Raw genomic sequence first — 23884 nt, 5'->3', positions numbered from 1 at the left:
GGGACTGGTTTGGGAACTTGGAGCAGTTTCTGCTTTGCTAAAACCTGCCTCTCCCCCCTTGCAGTTTGTATATTGCCAGGTCTGCTGCGAGCCCTTCCACAAGTTCTGCCTGGAGGAGAGCGAGCGGCCCCAGGAGGATCAGCTGGAGAACTGGTGCTGCCGTCGCTGCAAGTTCTGCCACGTCTGTGGGAGACAGCACCAGGCCACTAAGGTACCCCAAAACCACTGGGAGACCCAGCAGCACCCCCACTGCTCCCAGGGCTGCTCTGGCTCCAGAGGCTGGCTGGCAAGCGTGTGCCAGGAGCAGAATCTCTGCGCTGGGGAGGAGGCCTCTTGAGTTGCTCCATTGCAGCTTCTTTCTCATGACCTGAATGGGGAATCCAATAAAAAATGAAAAAGTCCAGAATTTTGCATCTTTTTGCAGGGTGTCTGTACCAATGCTTTTTTCCCTTATTCCTGTAGCAGTTGCTGGAGTGTAACAAGTGCCGAAACAGCTATCACCCTGAGTGCCTGGGCCCAAACTACCCAACAAAACCCACCAAGAAAAAGAAAGTTTGGGTGAGGGATTTTAATTTATTTTTTGGGTAATTCGTTTGTTGCCTGATGGTAATGCCATGGGTCAGAGCTCTGCAGGTGATTTGCTTTGATGCAGTTCCTCACCTCTTCGAGGCAAGGTGCCTGGAAGGTTGCATCAGAAGGTACATTTGGAAATAGATTGTGAGGTGGTTGGTTGATAAGATGTTCTGAGAAAGCAGAATTTTTAAAGAGATTAACCCTTTTTTCAGTTGTAGTAAGTTGTAAGATCCTAGTGAGTTTTTTGGTCATAGTCCCATAACATGGAAGAAGGTCTTTAAAATGCAAGTCTTTGTTAACAAACCAATTAATACTGGTATTGAGAGACAGTTTTGATTAATTTGCTAATTTGTGTCTTTCAGGTTTTTGTTCTAAACAAGTGCCTGTAGTATATTTGCTACTAAGACTTTGTGTACATGTTTCCTCCTACAATGTACAGAGTTTAAAAATACTTTATTTTTAGATATTTTAGATCAGAAGAAATGCCACAACTACATGTGTTTTATGTGAGGGAGAGGTGATATTTTCTTCAGTGCAAATATGAAGGACAAAATAACTATACTGTGATTTGATGTATTGTTTTTTCTTATTGCATTATCATCATCTGGGCATGAAGGAAGTGAGCTTGATTCTGTTCATTGAAAGTTTGAGCATTTGAAACTCCTTGTTCTATTGGGTGACATCTCCCATGAAATAATAAAAATTATGAAATGTGTTGAAAGCACAGAAACTGCTGGATAAAAGCAAGTAATTCTTGCCAAATGAATTATTTTTCCAGATATGTACCAAATGTGTTCGCTGCAAGAGCTGTGGATCAACAACACCGGGCAAAGGGTGGGATGCACAGTGGTCTCATGACTTCTCCCTGTGTCACGATTGTGCCAAACTCTTTGCTAAAGGTATATGAAGTTGTGATTCTTTACAGCAGGAGCTTCCTCAGCTGCTTGGGTTTGAATCAGGCAGTGTGAGTGGGCAGAGGGCTAGCATGGCACCTGAGCTTGGCATGGTCCAGGCAGCAGTGCAGGGTGGTTGTGGTCGAGCCTGAAAGTGCACATAACAGTTCAGAGCCAGCTTGGGGCTTTCAGCATGTAAACACTCTGCCATATAAAGGAATTATTACACACCTGTTGGTCCAGGGTTTCAGTTAGCAGTTGAGAAAAAGACATTTTAAAATACTTTGGACTTAAAATCTAAAAGCAAAATTTCTGTTGTAAAGTGAGTGTTCCTTGTGTTAGTTGCTGTATGTGATGCCTTTGGACCTCAGAGGGCATTCTGAGGAAGAATCTTAGGATAGAAAGTCTTGAATGTTCCACCTAATTTCTTGCCTACGTGCCATCTTAGTCCTTTCATTTTGCTCTTGCATATAGTGTTTTGTTAGTCTCGCTATGCCCAGAAAATGTCTGTCCAGCCATGGAATTCTAAAGTAGTTGGTAGTCTTCCAAAGTTAATTTTTGTAGCCTCGTATCAGTAGAGGGGACTGTGATGGCAGTTTACTTGGAGGGGTGCTCGGGGCTGATTTCTTAACACACCAGTAAGAAACCACACAGCCTTTAAGGTGTGTTTGGCATCCAGACTTCTGATAAGATCCCATTTTGTTGGCAGGAAATTTTTGTCCTCTCTGTGACAAATGCTACGATGATGATGACTATGAAAGCAAGATGATGCAATGTGGGAAATGTGACCGCTGGGTCCACTCCAAATGTGAAAACCTTTCTGGTAAGGAAATCCTCATCCCCTCAGTACTGAAGAACATGGGGTGCTGATTAGACCAAAGCAATCAAGTCTTGGACCTTTCTACTAGAATGTTATTTTAACACACTCACCCATTGGACTTACCTGAAAAATGTTGGGTGACAGCAGGTAAACCAGTGCTAATACCAATGACGTGGTGAATGCACAGGACCTTCCTCAAAGGCAAATCTCTCAGCTGTACAATGGGCTTTTAGTACATGAAAAGTGTCAGGCAGAAAGTGCAGGACAGGGATTTTCCCCTGTATCCCTCAGTAAAGCAATTCACATGGTTATCTTGTCTTCTTTTGTCTCCAGATGAAATGTATGAGATACTCTCCAACTTGCCCGAGAGCGTTGCATACACCTGCATTAACTGTACAGAGCAGCATCCTGCAGAATGGCGTCTGGCTCTGGAAAAGGAGCTGCAGATTTCCTTGAGGCAGGTTTTAACAGCCCTGTTGAATTCCAGAACTACCAGCCACTTACTGCGGTATCGACAGGTAAGCTGGAGTCTGCCTGGTGGAGTTACTCTGGCTTGAAGTGTACGTGGCATTCCGTTGAGCTGTTGAGGTGTTGCTTTGCCTCTTACTGCAGAAGTGTCTGCATTGTGCTTGGAGCAACATGTGCTGTGATTTATTTATATTTTTTCCTTTGTTGATTCCTTTGGAAGCAGAGAAGTGGGTATCTGTGATACAACTTGTGAAGCTGAAAGAAAAAAAAAACAGGGTAAAGTTCTTCAAGGAATGGGAGGATTTAGCTCTTTGATGATGAAGGTGCTTTTCTGACAGAAGAACAGGATCTTTGTCTTGAAATAACACACTCAGAAATAAGAGTTCTGAGCAGTGAGTTTGATCCTTATGCCTGATGGCTCTGTCCTGCCATGCACCTTACAGGTCTCAGTAGAAAACTGGTTAAGAGCTTTGTTTTGTTGCCCCTGCATTTTGTACAGAAATTCAGAACTTGAGCCTTCACATTAGCGAGCATCTTTGGACCAATAAGTGGTCTTGGGAGTGTATCATCAGGAGCAGCTGCATTTCAGTAGTTAACATCCTTCTGTCTCGTTGCTGGTGTTCACAGGCAGCAAAACCACCTGATTTAAATCCTGAGACAGAAGAGAGTATCCCATCCAGAAGCTCTCCTGAGGGTCCCGATCCTCCTGTCCTAACAGAAGTCAGCAAACAGGAGGAGCAGCAACCTCTGGATCTGGAAGGAGTGAAAAGAAAAATGGATCAAGGAAGTTACACTTCTGTGGTATGTCAAAGCTGTCATGTTCTGCTCTATCACTAGGCACTGTGAATTGCTTTATCACGTGTGGTGTTCATAACTGAGCAGCTTAAGCCTTTTCTTTAGAAACAAGGAAGCAGGTTATTGTACAGCTAAAAATAGTTCTGGCTGGAGCTGGTTAATATTGGCCCAGACATGAGTAATTGATGCTTTTGTGGGGCTCTCTGTAGCCAGAAGTGGTACTTGGTTAGATCCTGTTTGCTCTTAGTCAGACATTCATGTAGATAAATGTTCAGGTCATCCTGAACATCCAAATTCTGACTGAAGGTCTGACCAAATAGCTCTACTGCAGTTGGTTAGCTGGAAACTGAGGATTCATGGGTAGAGGATGATCTCTTCAGGGGTCATTTACAGAAGATGGTTGTGTTGACCAAATCAGTTGCCTTTTCATAGAGCAGCCTTTACCACTTTTTTTTCCTAGAGAATTTGTACTCTTGAGGAGCACTGTGTGTTGCAAAGTGCTTGGCAAATATTGTGGTGCCAGATTTTCACCAAATCCTTGTGAGACAGCAAATTTGGCAGATTTAAAACCAGGCATCAGTCAGTTGAAGTGGATGGTTGTGGGTGTAGCTGCTCTGCCAGCCACTTTATAAATGTAGAGGACTGCTTGCTTCTTCACAGCCAAACTCCCTTTTTGCTTTTAAGTTGATGCTCTAGTTCCATCTTACAGTCATCTGAATGTTCACTTGATGCCTTAAGAAATTAGTGGGTGCTATAGCTGTGCAAAAGACAATCATGTTAATGTGAAGCTTTGTGAATTTCTTGCAGCTGGATTTTAGTGATGACATTGTGAAGATAATTCAAGCAGCCATTAATGCCGATGGCGGGCAGCCGGAGATCAAGAAAGCCAACAGCATGGTCAAGTCCTTCTTCATTCGGGTGAGCTGGCCTACAGTTAATAAATCTGCTTGGTATCCTGCCACTGCTTGCTGAGGTTGGAGTCCAAAGGGCCACCACCTTTAGCTTTGCTTGGTTATTTCCAGGAATGAAATAATACATTGTCAGAGTTGTTAATGTTAATGAAATGTTGCAAGTTGTGCGTATGCAGCACATTTTGGCTGAATGTCTTTAAATTTTTTGGTATGTTGTCTAACTTTTCTAATGGGATGTTGTTTTCTTTTAGCAAATGGAGCGTGTTTTTCCATGGTTCAGTGTAAAAAAGTCCAGATTTTGGGAGCCAAATAAAGTAACAAGCAAGTAAGTAATTGTTCTGTATCCGACTGCGACACCCTGCCGCTTGCCAGCTGGCCAAGCAAAACGTATTGAAAGAGCCTGTTTGCGGGGTTGGAATTTCTGGTTTTCCTTTTTTCTTTTCCTTTTTTTTTTTTTTTTCTGAGAAGTTACAGTTATCCCATTCCCATGTTTTGTACATGGGAAGAGTAACCAAAGCAGAGTAACCAAAATTCTTAATTAGAACTAGGTGTACTGTATGTTGGCTTGTCAGCGCTGACCTTCCTTCCCTGTCCTTCTTCTCACATCCCCATTTGGGGTAGCCCTCCTGCATCTGTTACCCTTCAAAGAAACCTTGAGATGTGGCTGGTGGGGAACGTGCGGGCTGTGGGTGGTGGATGGAGCTGTTTCTGGGGGCGAATGCCAGGTGGGCAGCCCTGGCAGACGGCGTCGGGAGCTGCGGTGCAGCGGCTTTGGCGCTGACTCCTTGTGCATCTCAGCAGCGGTATGTTGCCGAATGCGGTGCTGCCCCCGTCGCTCGACCATAATTATGCTCAGTGGCAGGAGCGGGAGGAGAACAGCTGTACTGAACAGCCCCCTCTGATGAAGAAAATCATTCCAGCTCCAAAACTCAGAGGGCCTGGAGAGCCGGATTCACCAACTCCTCTACATCCTCCTACACCTCCCATCTCTGGTAAGAGAACCCATGTCAGGATTGCCAATCCCAAAGCCAGAAATGCAGCTGTCTTGGAGACCTCTGTGACCGAAATTATTCAGAGGCAGTAACATATGAGATGTTTCTAAGCCGAGCTTGTACCCCAGAATGCTTTTGCACCCACCTCTTTCCACCCAGAATGAAGGTTGTGCAGAGGCTGACGTGTACTTTGCTTTCCAAGCTGGCTGTTGAAAACTCTTGTACCATGTTCACTTACTGACAGTGTCTCTAGATGAATTTTTGCTGCCCTGAATTTTGAGAATAAATATTGTTCTCTCTTTTAACTCTAAGGCTCTGACAGAAGCAGAGAGGATAGTCCTGAATTGAACCCACCTCCAGATGTGGAAGACAACAGGCAGTGTGCGTTGTGCCTGAAATACGGTGATGACAGTGCTAACGTGAGTATCTGCCCCATTCCCCTTTCTCTAGGAGCCCATTTAAGCAGTGCTGTAGATTTGGTAACTCTGGTAGGCTGGATGGGTTTTGTGCACTGTTGTGTCCTCTAGAACATCTGAAAAAAACATTTCCTTCTGTTCTTTAGGATGCTGGACGTCTTCTCTATATTGGCCAAAATGAATGGACACATGTGAACTGTGCTTTGTGGTCAGCAGAAGTGTTTGAAGATGATGATGGTTCTCTGAAAAACGTGCACATGGCTGTGATCCGGGGAAAGCAGCTGGTGGGTGCAAGCAAAGGACACTTTGTTAAACTTAATGCTGATTTAGAATCACAAGACAGGAGCTCAGCTGAAAGATGCCCTGTGTGCATCTGTTTTTCTCTGTCCTTTCCTTGCAGTATTTTTTAACACTATGTATAGTAGAAGTGACTGAAGGTATTTGGAAAGTTATTTTATCCTTGCTCAGTTCAGAAATATTGTGGAGACCAAGTGAAGCTTGCAAATGTGCGGATTGTATATGAAGCACAAGAAGGAAAGTCTGGGAAAGGCCTGGAAGAACCAGTCCACAAATGAAAGAGTTGTTCCATGTGAGGGATTCTTCTTCCTCTCACCTCCTCCTCCGTGTCTCTCGCTTGTGTGTGTGAGTCACTGTAGTGAAATGGAGCAGCAATGAAGCAGGAGATCAAGCATTACTCTAAACTTCTCTCTGTGCCAAAAAAACACAGTTGACAACAGCAATGGTGGTCTGGTTTTAGAAGAGATTAAATTTTTGGTTTTTTTCTTTTTGCTTTGGCAGAGATGTGAGTTTTGCCAGAAGTCAGGTGCCACAGTAGGCTGCTGCCTCACTTCCTGTACCAGTAACTATCATTTCATGTGCTCACGAGTCAAGAACTGTGTCTTTCTGGATGATAAGAAAGTTTATTGCCAGAGGCATCGTGACTTGATCAAAGGAGAGGTAAGATTCTTCTTTCACTCCCTGCATCACTCTCTGAAGGTGGAGTTACCTTGTAACTATGAGCACATTTTAGAAGTTTATGTTAAATGTATTTCTTGCTAACAAAGGCTGAACCTCATTGCTCTTAAAAAGAAGTCAGTAATACAAGTGGCCTGGGGAAGTTTGGCAGGTGTGCTAGTTCAAAAGCCAAAAGACCAAACTGAGTATCAAGTAGGACAAACTGCATAGCATACATGTGGTGGTTTCTTTAACTAACAAGTAGTTTTGTTGTTTCTTGCTCCAGGTGGTTCCTGAGAATGGATTTGAAGTTCTTAGGAGAGTTTTTGTGGATTTTGAAGGGATCAGTTTGAGAAGAAAATTTCTTAGTGGCTTGGAACCAGAGAACATCCACATGATGATTGGTACGATCTAGTCTTTGGATACTTGATCTACCTTTGGTGCTGGAATCTGGCTCACAGAACTGTTCCTCTCTCTGCTCAGGTTCAATGACGATAGACTGCTTAGGAATTCTGAATGACCTCTCAGACTGTGAAGATAAGTTGTTTCCCATTGGCTATCAGTGAGTATAAGCCATTTCATGATTTGATGTCTTTCAGTTTATTTCGTGTCAAACAAGCACTGAAGTAGCATACAGGAAAATTGACTGTAGTTTTTCCTACAGTGATGAGGAATCTCTAATTAAACCAGGTGTGCAGCGTATTCTGCCAGGAGGGCTTTGGCCAATGTAGTTTTGAGAAACAGAAAATTTAAAGCAGAAATGAGCTGTACTCAACAGTTGAGTGAATTGGTTTGAATTGTGTTGCAGGTGCTCCAGGGTGTACTGGAGCACAACAGATGCCAGGAAGCGCTGTGTGTACACCTGCAAGATCATGGAGTGCCGGCCTCCGGTGGTGGAGCCTGACATCAACAGCACTGTAGAGCACGATGACAACAGAACAATTGCCCATAGCCCACTTCCCCTTGCAGGTAATGTTTTAGGGACTTGGTACAACTATTCTCTGTATGGTTTCGCCACAGTGCAGCTCCTAAACCAAATCTCTTAAATGTGGACTGGAATCCAATTCAGGCTTCCATGTTACACCATCTTAAGTCTTTAAGCTCCTTTACTGCTTTAAGGATGTACTGCTAACTTTGAAAGCTTGAGCCAAACAAACAGTGCTGCAGGAATGGTTTCTAGTGTACAACTCAGAATTTTCTAGTGATCTAAAACTTCAAACTGTGTTTAGAGTTGGTGTTGGTCTGTAATACCGTGGTTGTTCAATACAATGTTAAATATTTATATTGTGCTTCTGTATTTCCAAATTGCTTCCTTGTATCCAAGGGTAAAGCTCTGAAAGATTTTTAAAATGTTTTTAGTTGTTGTCATTGTTAACATAGGATCTTAAACTCTATAAATATATAGTTGAATTTTATGTGTAAGATGAACAGTTGCTATAAGTATTTGAAAATTTCTTACAAGAAGAAACAAGACATTATCTGATGTCAGATCTTTCATTTTTTGTTTATTTAACAAATACCCTGATTCTCCAAGTGAAATGTAGTAATAGTAGTATATACTTTATCAGATGGTAGCTTTTAGGGCTCAGTGATGGCTTATGCTGTTATTTCTCTTTTATACAACAACAGAAATTCTACCGAAAGACACCCGAAATACACCTGAAATTGTAAACCCACCATCTCCAGATCGTCCCTTGCATTCTCAGACCTCTGGTTCCTGTTACTATCCAGTGGTCTCCAAGGGTCCCAGGATCAGGGCACCAAGTTACCCATCTGCACAGAGGTCTCCTGGCTCAAGGCCGTTACCCTCTGCAGGTATTTCTAGTGCTCTTGATTTCAACTGAGGTTTATTTTGGAAATATTTTTGCTTCGCTTCCTGTCTTTCTTGGTTTCTTTCAGAATGAGGTGTTTAGTTTATTGTTTCTAGAGAAAGCAGTGAAGTGGCAATAGGTTGAGAAGAGGAAAGTTCTAACAGTACACAATAGAGATGACCCACAGAGAAATGTACAATTATAACAAACATTCTTTTGGGATGAAGAAGAGGCAGGATTTGTGCCATGTAGTAGTGTGAGCCAAAAGCACTGTGATATCAGTTAGGAACTTAATATCTCAGTCAGTATTTCCCCAGAGAGAATCAGAAATCTGGTATTGTAATTCAGCAGCTATTTCTGGCTAACTTTTTCTTTCAAACTGATGCTGAAAATTCACATCTAAAGTTGAGATACCAAACCCTGAGATACAAACTTGCCGAATACTGGTTGAAGATATCAGGTCTTTAACACCTAACACCATGTGTTGGTGTTGTCTGGCTGAGAAGTTTTGCTGGGTTTTAATTTCTTGTGTTTTGTATGAAGGAATTGGATGTGCATTTGTTGTGAAGGTTTAAGATCGCCTGACAGTCTTTCTTGCCTTTGTTTCTCAGGAAGTCCTACCCCAGTGACCCATGAAATAGTGACAGTAGGAGATCCTTTGCTGTCCTCAGGACTTAAGAGCATTGGTTCTCGGAGACACAGCACCTCTTCTTTGTCACAGCAGCAGTCTAAACTCCGGATGCTTTCCCCTACACGAGCTGGGAGCACTTACTCCAGGCACAGTGTGTCTTCAGTTTCCAGCATGGGGGCCTCTTCAGAATACGAACCAACTCTCAGGAGTACTGACCGCTTTGTGGGCTCGGTGAGCACAGGTCCTACAAGTGCTCCAGTTCCAAGTTCCTCTACCAGTTCAGGCTCCCAGAAAACAGTGGCTACAAATGGAAATAAAATTTACCAGCTGGATGCATCTCAGTCTACAGAAGGGAAACATTCCAGCAGTTCAGATTTAATAGCCAAAGGTGCACCTTCTAAGGGGGAGAAAATGAAAACCTCAAAGGACCCAGATTATTCATCTCATACCTTTGTTTCTGGAGGAAGCTCCAAAGTGTCCACTCAGCCAACAAGTTCATCAGGCACAGAAATGAGTAAAATAGGAAACTTTCAAGAGTGTTCAGGATCATTTTCTTCCAAAGAAGCAATACCCTTTCCACCTTTGCATCAGAAAGGCCCAAGGAAAGACAGAGATCAGCACATGGAACATTCACAGCCAGAGAAAACAACTGTGGTTGATGAGATGGATGCAAAAACCTTGAAGCCTGCTGGAGTAAACAATAGATCTCCTGCAGCAAGTGAGCAGGTAGTTACTGCCCCCAGAGATAAACGTCAGAAAGGCAAAAAGTTAATGAAAGACAGTTTTAAAGAGAAACATTCCCTGAAATCTCTTACAGAGACAAGTCAAGCAGCAGGCAGTGATGAACTGAAACCAGACTTTGGTAATCAGGGTTTGGCAACTGAAGAAATTAGCCAGAGGTTATGCAATAATACTCCTGCTGAAAAAGCTGGTGAGAAGTCTCCATCTTCACAAGGGCCATCTAAAGGGTCTGCAGTGCAGGTTGAAGCAGCCCCTAAGGAATCACAGGCACCCAGGAAACGCACCGTTAAAGTCACTCTGACTCCTCTCAAGATGGAAAGTGAAAACCAGTCTAAGAGTGCACAGCAGGAGAGTGATGCTGAAAGTCAGTCTGCAGGGGCAGACCTGGCTGCTTTGGCAGAGCCCTCCTCGGCTTCAGAAAGCCTGGAGGAGAACCCTGTAATTCAGGGAAGTCCAAATGAAGCACCAACACAGGAATCTCAGAATAACACGTTTGAAAATTTGGCCATTCAAGATAACAGCTTGATGCTCCAGGATGGCACTAAAGCTCAAGAAGAAGGCTCATACAAGCGGAGGTATCCAAGGAGAAGTGCTCGGGCCAGATCCAATATGTTCTTTGGATTGACTCCTCTGTATGGTGTGAGGTCCTACGGAGAGGAGGACATTCCCTTCTACAGTAACTCAACTGGCAAGAAGCGAGGGAAGCGGTCTGCAGAAGGACAGGTGGATGGAGCAGATGATTTGAGCACATCAGATGAAGATGACTTATACTACTACAATTTCACAAGGACGGTGGTTTCCTCAAACACAGAGGAGAGGCTCGCATCCCATAGCTTGTTCAGGGAAGAGGAGCAGTGTGATCTTCCAAAAATCTCACAGCTAGATGGTGTCGATGATGGAACTGAAAGCGATACAAGCGTCACAGCAACAACCAGAAAAGTCAGCCAGGTAACTAAAAGGAGTGGCAAGGAGAACGGGACAGAGAACTTAAAGCTGGATAGAACTGAAGAGGCTGGTGAGAAAGTGCAAGTCACCAAGAGCTCTGCTGTCCATAAAACCGACCCCAAGCTGGACAACTGCCACCCTGTGAGCAGGGTTAAAGCTCAGGGTCAGGACTCCCTGGAGGCACAGCTGAGCTCGTTGGAAACAGGCCGCAGGGCTCATGCAAGCACCCCTGCCGACAAGAACTTACTGGATACCTTCAACACAGAGCTTCTGAAATCCGACTCCGACAATAACAACAGCGACGACTGTGGGAACATACTCCCTTCTGACATCATGGACTTTGTGCTGAAGAACACGCCGTCTATGCAGGCCTTGGGAGAAAGTCCGGAGTCCTCATCGTCTGAACTCCTGACGCTTGGAGAAGGTTTAGGTCTTGACAGCAACCGTGGCAAGGATATGGGTTTGTTTGAGGTGTTCTCCCAGCAGCTGCCCACCACCGAGCCAGTGGACAGCAGTGTCTCTTCCTCCATATCAGCAGAGGAGCAGTTTGAATTGCCACTGGAGCTTCCCTCCGATCTCTCTGTTCTGACCACTCGCAGCCCTACAGTGCCCAGCCAAAATCACAACAGGCTTGCTGTCATTTCAGAGTCTTCACTTTCCTCCTCAGGAGAGAGGTCAATGCTCGCCTTGCCTTCCACAGAGTCAGGGGAAAAGAGAGTGACAGTCACAGAAAAATCTGCCTCAGGGGAAGGCGATGCAGCTCTCCTGAGTCCAGGGGTAGACCCGAGCCCCGAAGGACACATGACTCCCGATCACTTCATCCAGGGTCACATAGATGCAGAGCATATCGCCAGCCCAGCCTGCGGCCCTGTCGAGCAAGGGCATGGCAGCAACCAAGATCTGACGAGGAACAGCGGGACTCCGGGTATCCAGGTGCCCGTATCCCCCACTGTTCCCCTCCAGAGCCAGAAGTATGTGCCAAACTCCACCGACAGTCCTGGCCCATCACAGATCTCCAACGCTGCCGTGCAGACAACACCACCCCACCTCAAGCCAGCCGCAGAAAAACTTCTGGTAGTTAACCAAAACATGCAGCCTCTCTATGTCCTCCAGACTCTTCCCAATGGTGTCACCCAGAAGATACAGTTAACACCTTCTGTTAGTTCTGCGCAGAGTGTGATGGACACCAACACTTCAGTGCTGGGGCCCATGGGGAGTGGGCTCACGCTGACCACGGGATTGAATCCGAGCTTGCCTCCGTCTCAGCCGTTGTTCCCTCCCACGAGCAAGGGTCTGCTGCCCATGTCCCATCACCAGCATATACATCCCTTCTCCACACCTGCTCAGACTGGCTTCCCACCAAGCATGAGCAGTCCTTCACCAGGTCTTCTAATTGGAGTACAGCCATCCCCTGATCCTCAACTCTTAGTGTCTGAAGCTAGTCAGAGGACAGACCTTGGTACTGCTGCTTCCACACCAGCTGCTGCCCTGAGCAAGAAACGGCCCATATCTCGTCTGCAGTCACGGAAGAACAAGAAGCTGGCTCCTTCTGGAACCCCTTCTGCTATAGCTCCTTCTGATATGGTCTCCAACATGACCTTAATTAATTTTGCTCCTTCCCAGATTTCTAACCACCCATTGGATTTGGGAACCATTGCGAATTCAACATCTCATAGAACCGTTCCCAATATTATCAAAAGGTCAAAGTCTGGGGTCATGTATTTTGAGCAAACATCTTTGCTCCCACAAGGTGGGACCACTACTGCAGTCAGCACATCTCCCAGCATTATTGGTGCAGATGCCAGTCACCTCCCAGCAGGGCCTGTATCAGGCCTAACATCAAGTTCCTCAGTGCTGAATGTTGTATCCATGCAGGCCACAGCAGCCCCTAGTACTGGTGGGTCAGTTCCTGGTCACGTTTTGGGACAAAGTTCAGTAACATTAACAAGCCCTGGATTATTGGGGGACATTGGTTCAATTAGCAACCTCCTGATAAAAGCTAGTCAGCAAAGCCTTGGTCTTCAGGAGCAGCACATGACTTTACCACCAAGTTCTGGGATGTTTTCACAACTAGGAGCACCTCAAACTCCGTCTACGGCAGCCATGACAGCTGCATCAAGCATTTGTGTTCTACCCTCAGCACAGACCATGGGCATGACAGTCGCTCCGTCATCTGCTGACCCAGAGGGCTCCTACCAGCTTCAGCACATGACGCAGCTTTTAGCCAACAAAACCGGGGCTGCATCCTCCCAGCTGGACCTTAGCACAGGGCCGGCAACAGCGCAGTTGTCAAGCTTTCCACAGCTGGTCGATGTTCCCAACAGCAGCAGACTCGAGCAAAGCAAGGCTTCCTCGTCAGTGGTGCATGCCAGCTCAGCATCCCCAGGAGGCTCCCCGTCCTCTGGCCAGCAGTCTGCCAGCAGCTCTGCGCTAGGTGCCGCAAAGATGAAGCCAAAAGTCAAACGCATCCAGCCGTTTTTAGACAAAGGGACTGGAAAGAAGCACAAAACTTCTCACGCGTGGGCTGGTTCTTCTGAAGCTCACGTTCCCGAAAAAGGGGCTGCTGCTGTACCCCAGGTTTTGGCTACAGGGTAAGAGGAGAGTTTGGTTTTGCTCATCCCTGAGGTTTTGTAACAGGATGAGAGAATCTTGCACTGGTTTCACCAGCAAGTTGTACAAGTCAAGGCCAATTGAGAGGTGCTACTTTTGATCCTTGTGGTGCTGGGAGTATAGTGTGGTTCTCTGTGTCTTAGGAGCTGTTGTTTAGGAGCCACTTGTGTAATTCTGCAGAGCTGCCAAATCTGACATGGCAGCTCCCAATGGATTTATTCCTGCTTTCCAGTCTCATTTATGGCACACATGGGCTGGGCAGATAATTTGAATGTTCCCAAATCTTTTTCTTCTAGGACTCCTGCTGCGAAGGCAGATGCACAGGATGCAGCCAATGTAGATCAGCCACTGCAGAAGCCACATGGGCAGTCTGCAGGGTAAGGGATGAACAGACCTTTCTGTGTGGTTCTGCTTGAGCTGAAGGGTTTGTATGGAGAATGCAGGAAGTCTGGCATTCCTAGTTAAAATGCCTGGGGAGCTTTTAGTGGGGAATGTACAGTCACAATTTGATGCAATATGGAATCATTTTGCATTAAGCTGCGTATAGTTCTGGGAAGATCAGTGTGCCTGCTGAGAGATGCTCATCAATGTCTGATTGTGTTGGCCTACACCTTTTTCCTGAGTGGGGCTGACACAGAGAGCGGGTCACAGGCTGTGTGAAATTAGGCTGCTGCCCACAGACTGAAAGAGACTGCAAACAGAAATGCTACTGAGCAAAATCTTTTTGTTTGTTCTTTTCCAACTGAACTGATGTCAGAGCGCTTGATCTGGAAAAGGTTTTTGTATCTGTCTAAGATGACTGCTCGGGGTTGGTGAGGAAACGAGGCAGGTTGTTTGCTGCTTTTCTCCATGTTCTCCTCCTTCTCTCCCAAGGCAACCGGCTGTGGTCCCAGAACCTCAATCAACACAGAACTCAATAAATGAGCCAGAAAATGCAGGTATGTCACTTCTTCAAAAACACCTAGTCTCAGAATTCTCATCACTGGGAAAGTGATGTTTGAAGATTTGAATTTTGTGTTTGTCATTCAGTCAGGAGAAGGGTCAAAGCTTGTGTTATCCTTGCTGTAAGGGGAGGAAAGGTTTGTTTGCTATTTGTAGATCTTGGACAAATAGTTTTGTCTCTGTTTTTAGTTTGTGAGATTTTCAGCATTTAAGATTTCACACTCTTACTGCAACACTCTCTAGATTTTTTTTTTCTTGGCTGGATTTGCTGGTGAAAAGGCAAGTCAGTAAGTTATTTTCAGTTGTGGAACACCACGTGTAAAAATCATCGTTCTTTCCAGTTCCCATGTTCATGATGGCTTCTGTCTTTTCTAGGCTCAAAAACTCTTGAGGAAGAAGAGAGCACTTTCAGCTCCCCTCTTATGTTTTGGCTTCAGCAAGAACAAAAGAGGAAAGAGTGTCTTGGTGAGAAGAAACCAAAAAAGGGTTTGGTTTTTGAGATCTCGAGTGATGATGGTTTTCAGATCTGTGCAGAAAGCATTGAAGGTGAGAACCATGCAGTGTTGGTTGTATTGGTTTTAGCTGTCCTTACTAGAAGTAAATTTATTATTTCTGAGGACCTCTTATTTGCTTTATTTATAGATTTAAAAAATAGAGAATTCTCTTGGTTTACAGTTCTAGACAAACCTAGTTCCTGATAATATCTGAATTCTATTATTTTTCATTTTGCAAGATAATATATTTAGTGACCCTATATATATATATATCACTGTTGCTGTGGAGTATTGGGTGTCCAGACTTTTCCTCCAGACCAATTGCTGAGCACCTTGCCTTATGCCAATGTGAATTTTCCTGAAGCATGAAAGCAATTGTATCCAAGGATCTTAATTTATGTGCTGTGGAAAGTTGGAAACTTCATGTTCTCCAGTTAGTTTATTTAAATATGAGTGTCCCAGCCCTTGGATACCCTGTCACCATTTGTCCTGTGTGTGTGTGCTGCAGATGCCTGGAAGTCTCTGACTGACAAGGTGCAGGAGGCCCGTTCAAACGCCCGCCTGAAGCAGCTGTCCTTTGCAGGTAACAGCCTGTGCTGAACATGGGGGAGCAAACTGATCTTTCTGTGAGGGCCTTAGAGTCCTAACAGTTCCAGTTAACCTGGAGGGTAATTTCTTCCCAATGAAAGGATTAGAAGCTCTCACGGAGAGTGCAACAGCTAATACAGTGCTGCTGTGGCAGCTGTGTGGCGTCCCAGCTCTTTGTGACAATCTACTGTATCTTCCTGCTCTAAGTCTGCACTGATACTTAGTGTTTGCTGTGCTCTGTTTCTCATTCCAGGTGTGAACGGTTTGAGGATGTTGGGGATTATCCATGATACTGTTGTATTCCTGATAGAGCAACTGTATGGAGCGAAGCACTGCCACAACTACAAGTTCAGATTTCACAAGCCAGAGGAGGCCAATGAGCCTCCTTTGAACCCACATGGCTCTGCTCGGGCCGAAGTCCACCTGAGGCAAGTGGGAGCCTTGTCAATACTGGGGTTAACAGTCCTTTGGCTCCATAACTAATGCTGTGGCAGGCCAGGAGCAACAAACCTCTGCAGCACTAAAGCTCTCGGTAAAATGTTAACAGCTGGCACATGAAAATCAGCCATTCAGAATCTTCAAATTTTGCACATTTTCCTGTGCTATTTTGTGGCCCTTTGCTTGGTTTAACAAAGCTTTCCTGGCTGAGGTTGTTCCTGGAGGTTCTCAGAACCTGCTATGTCTGCCCTGATGCACAGGACTTTAGGAGAGGGCAGAATAGGGGAGGTGTGAGGCAGTAAACATGTCAGACTGTTGTGGCAACCATGTTTATTTTCAGTCAGTAAAACAAACTCCCTCTGGTCTCTTTAAATTGCAGGAAATCTGCATTTGATATGTTTAATTTCTTGGCATCTAAACACCGACAGCCACCAGAATACAATCCGAATGATGAGGAAGAGGAAGAAGTGCAGCTGAAATCAGCCCGGTATGCAGCAGGGCTTAAAGGTTCAAAGGGGAAAATAGTGTTGAAATGAGCAGATTGTGCTTAGTTAATTAAGGGTTGTGCTTTGAGGGGTATTTAAACACTGAAAACTGCCAGACATAGAGGTGACTTCTGCAGTAACAAGAGAAGTGACAGCTGAGGGTGACCACCAGACTGGTCTGCCTTCAAATGCTGCTTTTCCTTGCTAATGTAAAACAATCTGGTGAGAAGCTGACAAGAAAAGGGAGGAACAATCTTTTACATAAGTATATGAAAACACGTACTGATTTTCGATTGTGTTCTCTGTAGGCTGCAGTGTCACAGTTATAAATTACTCCATCTTGGAAAGTGCCCCAGATAATACATGGCACAGAGTCTCAAATGCAGGTCATCACTTAGCAGTGTCTCTTTGTTCTAGGAGGGCAACCAGTATGGACCTGCCAATGCCCATGCGCTTTCGGCACTTGAAGAAGACCTCCAAGGAGGCAGTTGGTGTCTACAGGTATGGTTTCACTCTGGTGCCATTGCCCATAGGATGGGGGAAGGTGGAAACTGGAAACTGAAGCCAGGCTACAAAAATTGAGGGGAAAGGCAGGCTCTTTCCCTCTTCCTTCTCCCTGCCCAAGTTATGTATTTGAAAAGTAATCCTCAGACAGACCAGTTGCTCTTTGCTGTCTTTTCCTTGGCAGTAGGTCAGATGTGGACAGAGTGACCTGGTCGTCTTGTTAGTGTTCCCTTAGAGAAGGGTTAACACCACCCCAGTGGTCCTTGTCACAAACAGCCTGTTTTCTGCAGCCTTTGCAATCTGATGTTCTTGAGCTTTGCTTGTCTTGCTTGCTTTCCTTACTGCATTTTAGGTCTCCTATCCATGGCCGGGGTCTGTTCTGCAAAAGGAACATCGATGCAGGTGAGATGGTGATCGAATATTCAGGCAATGTCATTCGCTCCATCCTCACTGACAAACGAGAGAAATACTACGACAGTAAGGTGAGTTTTGGGCTTTTGTAGATGTTCTTAAAGAGTTTGGGAGAGCTAGAAAGTGGCTGTGAAGGTAGGACGGGCCCACATAAAGACTCTGTTTGGAACGTCTCAGACTGTGTTTGCTGACTTCTTGTGTTGTTTTCATTCTTGCTAGAGCTTTACATGCATTGTCATTCCCTTCTGTGGTCCGGGCAGGGCCTCAGATTGGTGTCCGTGAATGTGGGGATGAAGTGATTGAGGCAGGAGGGAGTGTGTGAGGCTGTGCTCAGCAGGGCTGTCTGCTGGCTGGCCGTGCTGCCCTGCCTGCACTGATCCTGCTGTCCCTGCCTAGGGCATCGGGTGCTACATGTTCCGCATTGACGACTCGGAGGTGGTGGACGCCACCATGCACGGGAACGCGGCGCGCTTCATCAACCACTCCTGCGAGCCCAACTGCTACTCGCGCGTCATCAACATCGACGGCCAGAAGCACATTGTCATCTTTGCCATGCGCAAAATCTACCGAGGGGAGGAGCTCACCTATGACTATAAGTTTCCCATTGAAGATGCCAGCAACAAACTGCCCTGTAATTGCGGCGCCAAGAAGTGCAGGAAGTTTTTAAACTAAGACTTCCGTCAGCTGCGAGTGAGCACTGCAGGGCCTGGGGTGAACCAAAGCTTCGAGTGAGCTCCTCCCTGGCCGCTCAGATGGGACAGAGGCCAGAAGCAGGAGTGAAGATGGACTGGGCTCAGGGACCCGAGACTGGCAGCTGTGTTTGTCCGAGTCCACATCTTCATGTCTCGCATGTGCACACTCACCCTTGTGAGAGACATGGGTGGCTGGAGAAGATCCTCAGCATGGTTATGTTTTTGCTATTCTCATTCCCCCTGCCCCCATATTTGTTTCTCAGCGTGGGGCTAATGAGCGGGAGAGGAGAGGGGAGGTCACCCCAGGCCCAGGCACAGGGCAGCAGTCAGGGGTCGTGTCCCTCTGTCTCCTGGCCACAGCTCTCCTTGCTAGGGCTGAGTCAGCGCTTGGGTAGCACAGTATTTGAGCTTGCCTCCTGGGGAGAAGGACTGTGCCTCACCAGCGGGCCCCTGGGACTGCACAGTCTGCAAAACACTATGTGTGAGTGGGAGTGGGTGTGCTGCCTGTGCAGGGCTCTGTGGCACAGGGGGCTGGCTTGGCTGCTCATGATGAGAGCAGAACAGACCAGCCCACAACTAGACACAACATGAGTTTGGCTGACATCTTGCTCTGAAGTCCCTGCCTGAGAGCAGGGAAACTCCTGGCATTCTTTGGCAAAGAGGGCTTGTGCCAACAGTTGGGGCACTGTGGGTCTGTGCCAGCAAAGGCTCCCGTTCAGCAGCGCTCTCCCTCCACAGGCACGGAGGGGAGTGGTCCTCTGGGTCCCACCTCCAGCAGCTGGCTTCCTCCTGTGTCCAGCAGGCAGCTGGCACAGGCAGCGGGGTCTCAAGGAACCAGGCAGAGGTCTCCAGAGAGAGGAGGGGAGTGCGAGGCAGCCCCGGCCTTGGCTGCACGCTGCTGTGGAGCAGGAAGGGCTGGTGTGGAGGCACCCACTGCTCTGCCGTGCCACAGTGCCCCAGGCAGCAGGTGCCTGTTGTGCTCAGTCTGGCTGTAACCATGTTGTGTTCCCCAGAAGACACAGCAAGGGCACCAAAAGGGAGCCAAAGTTCTCTGCAGAGCAAGGCTGAGCAGCAGCCGGGCTCGTCCCACAGTGGCCCGAACCACATAGGAACCACGAGGCATTGGCATTGGGTGGGGAACAGCCAGGTCTGAGCAGGCTGAGACACCACTGTCCTGGCTGGAGCAGTGCGAGTCCTCCCCGTGGGGTCTGCCCTGTGCCTCAGAGCAAAACCAGAGAGAGACAAAGGAGAGACCCAAGCCTGATAGTGACAACATTGGATTCTGCTCTGTTCTGTTTACAGTTTAGTATTTAAGGTTTTATAAATGTAAATATATTTTGTATATTTTTCTATGAGAAGCACTTCATAGGGGAAAGCACTTATGACGAGGCTTTTTACAGTGGTATTATCCTAATTTAAGAGAATCTCTTTTTAATGATTTTTTTATTTTCATAGGACGGTTCTAGGAAATACCTGGCTGGACACAGTCTGAGCCTTTCTCCAGTGGGGGGGGTTGCTTTAGTTTTATTTTCTACTCTTGTTCTGCCTTTTTGACTTCAGTAACTGTCTCCTGGAGGGTTGACTGGACCTTAAATTGTATTTGCCCATAAGGACAGGTGCAGGAGGGAGAGCTGCCCAGCGTGGTATGAGTTTGGCTCTGTGGGAGGACAGTGTGTGCCTCGGACAGAAAGTTTGATTCTGCCTTGCCCGTGCTGGTATCCTGCAGGGATTTAAAAAGGAAAAGCAAGACAGGATTAGATCTGACCCTCTTTGCTGGAAGGCCAGTCTGAGGCACACACCTCCTGCCACAGTCTGTCCCTCAAAGGCAGATCTGTTTGTCTGCACAGAAGGGAAAGCAGAACGTGCCCTCGCTTTTCTGAGCTTTCCTGGTGGTCGGGTTGCGGTTGTTACAGGAGCCACTCTTCCGGAGCTGATGTATCCAGGGCTGCTCTGAGCCGGCACGGCAGCTGGTGGGGAAGGGACCCGGGAGTGCCTGCTGACTCCCCAGCTCTCAGAGAGGCAACCCTCATCCACACCTCTCTGCTCTTGAGAAAGAAAAGCAGCGCTCAGAGGTTCAGAACCTGCCGATTTCCTTTTGTTATTGCACTGTGTGAGGATAATTTGTTGGTAACTGTTGAAAGCAAAGTCACATTGACGCTGTGTTTGTTACTGAGATGATTTGATGCACTGACAGTTTGGGAACGCACATACTTTGAGGAGCCCATAGAGTGCCCACCCAGGGGATCTGGGCCCCGCGGCCCCGGGCGCAGCTGCTCTTGGCCCTTTTCCTTCCGTCTGTGGCGCGGGGCGGGGGCGCAGCCGCGGCAAAGCCCCTGAATTTGTCCCAGAGCTCAGCTACACTTTCCCACTGCCCCGCTGCTGCCACTCCCGGGGTCCTGGCTGCAGGAGGAGGTTGTACTGGGGAGCCCTGCCCAGAGCCACCCCACACGGGGAGCAGGGGGCAGGAGGGTCCAGGGGAGCGCTGTGCCTCAGCAGCGCCCCACGATCCAAGGCAGCCTCCTCCTGCCGGGACCAGCCGAGCCAGCGGGCTGCCCGCTTTGCTGCTATTCCCGCGGCGGCTGCCTCGGCAGGAGCCGCCGTGGCCAGTGGAACTGTCTGTGCCCTGGCAGGAGCTGCCGTGGCCAGTGGAACTGTCTGTGCCCAGGCAGCTGCACCCGCCGTGGCCAGTGGAACTGTCTGTGCCTCGGCAGGAGCTGCCGTGGCCAGTGGAACTGTCTGTCCCCAGGCAGCTGCACCTGCCGTGGCCAGTGGAACTGTCTGTGCCTCGGCAGGAGCCGCCGTGGCCAGTGGAACTGTCTGTGCCCAGGCAGGAGCTGCCGTGGCCAGTGGAACTGTCTGTGCCTCGGCAGGAGCTGCCGTGGCCAGTGGAACTGTCTGTGCCCAGGCAGCTGCACCCGCCGTGGCCAGTGGAACTGTCTGTGCCTCGGCAGGAGCTGCCGTGGCCAGTGGAACTGTCTGTGCCCCGGCAGGAGCTGCCGTGGCCAGTGGAACTGTCTGTGCCCAGGCAGCTGCACCCGCCGTGGCCAGTGGAACTGTCTGTGCCTCGGCAGGAGCCGCCGTGGCCAGCCCGCGCCGGGGGGCCAGTGGCAGCGGGGCTGGGGCAACCAGGGCAGCTGAGCCTGCCCGCCCTAAGCCCAGGCTGGCCAGGAGCATCCAGCTCCCCTTGTATGAATGTATATTTTATAAGGACTGACACAGATCATGGTATCTGAAAATACTAAAAAAGGAACCTTACGGTGTTTTTGGGGTTTTTTTTGTACAAACCTACATGTTTTTTTTAAAGGAGAAGCGGGTCATTGCAAAGGGCTGGGTATCTTTTCTTTCTGATTTTCTTTCATTTCAAAGCAATACCAAGTTCTTCAGCAGGACGGTCTGTGCAGAATCATGCCATTCACCCATACACTGGTCCACTCTCAACACTTGCAAAATTTTTTTATAACTATAAATACAGTATATATAGGAACTAATATAGTAATGCACCGTGTAATGAAGCCTAGTTCAGTATCAGTTCATGGCTTTTAATTCTCTTTAACACTATAGATAAGGATTGTGTTACAGTTGCTCATGGTTCCAGGAAAACCTTGCTGCTCATTCCCCACTGGCATCTAAGGCCAGAAGCTGGGAGCGGGTGGCCCGGCCTTTCCTGACCCTTCTTGTTACAGTCAGTACTTGTACAACTTGGTTTCTTCCTTTCCTTCCTCTCGTTTTGGTTATGAATGTTGGGGTACCACCTACATATAGGGAAAAATGTGCTCTGTGCTTTCCTGGTATCTTTTTAACAAGGTACAGTAGCTTCGTCTATCAGCCGAGAACTATACTTGTGGTGTTTCTTTTCTTGAACTTACAGTCTCTTTAGTAACTACAGGTAGGTGAATAATTGTTTCAAAAAAAAAAAAAAAAAGCAAAAAAAAAAAAAAAAAAGCTCTGCAAAGGCAAGGTTATGTTCTAGAAGTACATTTCTTGACAACTTATCATGTATAACAAAACTTTTTTTTTCTTGTGTTCTTCCAATCTACTGGTTGTTTGTTTTTTTGAGTTTTTGGTTTTGTTTTTTTTGTTTGGTTTTTGGTTTTTTTTTTTTTTTTTAAGAGGAAACGTGTCTAAAGTACATCAGTGTTAACTCCCTGCCACAGGGAAGAAGGAAATACTTTAATAGTTTAAAAAAATGCTGAAAGCTCTGCAGAAGACTGAATGTAAAAATAAAAAGTGTACATAGTTGTAAAAAAAAAACAAAAAAAGGAGTTTTTAAACATGTTTATTTTCTATGCACTTTTTTTTATTTAAGTGATAGTTTAATTAATAAACATGTCAAGTTTATTGCTGCAGAGGGCTCTCTCCATTTCTTCTTGAGAACTGAGGAGCTGCTGGTTCTCTGGGACACTGGGGCAGGGGAGCCGCGGCCAGCAGCCCCCAGCACAGGCGGAGCTGGGAGAGGAGCCCCCGGCCGCAGCTGAGCGGGGCCGCGCCAGGCGGCGGGGCCGCAGGGCCGGGCCGCGATAGGGCGAGCGGCGTGCGGAGGGGCCGCCAGCGTGAACATTAACCGGGCTGCAGCTCCCGCCGTGCCTGCGGCTTGCCACAGACCGCGGTGACAGCATGGCCACGGCCAACGACAGGGCTGTCCTGCAGACCATCTTTAATCCCAGCACCCCTTTTGGGGATATCCCAGGGCTGGATGAGGAGGAGGAGGATGTCCAGGACGAAGGTGGGTGATGCTGTGCCACGTTCTCCGTGGAATTGCCGGCACGGTCTCCGTGGGGCGAGCAGCGGGCAGGGAAGAAGCTCTGCCGGCTGGGACGGTGCCTGCTTGCGGCCGGACATCAGCGCCCGGCCCGTGTCCGTTCCCTTCCTGGGCAGGGAGGGGAGGGTGGCGGCGGGACCGGGCCCGTGGTTCGGCCTGGTGCCTCCGCTTCAAGGCAACGTCTCCCATTTACACTGCAATAGTGGAAGCTTTTCCGTTGGAGCTGCTGGATCAAGTCCGGGAGCTGGAGCTGCAGGGGGTTTCTGCGGCCGAGTCGGGAGACCTGAACACGGCCCTGGAGCGGTTCAGCGAGGCCATTCGCCTGCTGCCGGAGCGCGCCTCGGGCTACAACAACCGGGCGCAGGCCCTGCGGCTGCGCGGGGACGTGCCAGGTGAGCGGCGCGGGTTCGGGTGCTCTCCGGGTACCCCCGGCCCCCGCCAATGCCTCCCCTCGTCGCCAGGCGCCCTGCGGGACCTGGACGCCGCCATCCGCCTGAGCCGCGGGCGCGGGCGCGCCGCCTGCCAGAGCTTCGTGCAGCGCGGCCTCATCCACCGGCTGCAGGCGCGGGACGAGGACGCGCGGCGGGACCTGGAGCGCGCAGCGCGCTTGGGCAGCGCCTTCGCCCGGCAGCAGCTCGTGCTCCTCAACCCCTACTCTGCGCTCTGCAACCAGATGCTCTGCGAGATGCTCGGTCGGCTGCGCAACCCCGATGTCACTGGAAGCGACTGAGACCGGCAGGAGACGGGCCGGGCAGCGAGTGGGCTGGGGACAGCCGGGCTCCTGAGCTGGCCCAGGCAGACACGTACTGGCTGCCAAAAAAGGTCCACCTCAGCTGTCAGAGCTACTGCTCCTCCTCCCGGCAAACAGCCAGGGAATGGAAAGTACCAAAGCACCTTCCTGTCTTTGTCTCGTTCTGCTCCACCCCCAATAAAACTCCGTTCGCAGCGCCTGGGCTCTGCTAGTGACGTTGCAGGCATTGTGTGCGATTCCCAAGCGTGCACAGCGCCGCT

General features: G+C 48.1%; 2 protein-coding genes across 2 annotated transcripts in view; both read left to right on the top strand.

Moving 5' to 3' along the window:
• KMT2A (lysine methyltransferase 2A) overlaps positions 1-19239 on the top strand; it is a 38508-nt gene extending 19269 nt beyond the window's left edge. The window contains 26 exon segments of the mRNA XM_079326534.1: positions 65-211; positions 463-558; positions 1352-1472; positions 2176-2289; positions 2620-2804; positions 3382-3555; positions 4357-4467; positions 4712-4785; positions 5259-5452; positions 5765-5871; positions 6015-6152; positions 6667-6825; positions 7109-7226; positions 7306-7384; positions 7631-7791; positions 8452-8637; positions 9245-13541; positions 13857-13937; positions 14434-14498; positions 14878-15048; positions 15505-15579; positions 15838-16012; positions 16402-16509; positions 16925-17008; positions 17364-17493; positions 17819-19239. Of these exon segments, the coding sequence (XP_079182660.1) occupies positions 65-211; positions 463-558; positions 1352-1472; positions 2176-2289; positions 2620-2804; positions 3382-3555; positions 4357-4467; positions 4712-4785; positions 5259-5452; positions 5765-5871; positions 6015-6152; positions 6667-6825; positions 7109-7226; positions 7306-7384; positions 7631-7791; positions 8452-8637; positions 9245-13541; positions 13857-13937; positions 14434-14498; positions 14878-15048; positions 15505-15579; positions 15838-16012; positions 16402-16509; positions 16925-17008; positions 17364-17493; positions 17819-18094 (7626 nt within the window). The 3' untranslated portion in view covers positions 18095-19239.
• A 3489-nt stretch (positions 19240-22728) lies between these two features.
• Positions 22729-23821, top strand: TTC36 (tetratricopeptide repeat domain 36; the record flags this gene model as incomplete). The annotated part of the gene is made up of 3 exons (XM_079326533.1): positions 22729-22837; positions 23077-23265; positions 23335-23821. 3 exons carry the CDS (start codon positions 22729-22731, stop codon positions 23601-23603), a joined length of 567 nt encoding a protein of 188 aa, XP_079182659.1. The 3' UTR covers positions 23604-23821.
• Between the last annotated feature and the right edge of the window lie 63 nt (positions 23822-23884).

This window comes from Erithacus rubecula, assembly GCF_903797595.1.
Source record: "Erithacus rubecula genome assembly, chromosome: 25".
Lineage (NCBI taxonomy): Eukaryota > Metazoa > Chordata > Aves > Passeriformes > Muscicapidae > Erithacus > Erithacus rubecula.
The sequence above is the reverse complement of the archived record's forward strand: the minus strand, read 5'-3'. Positions and strand labels throughout refer to the sequence as shown.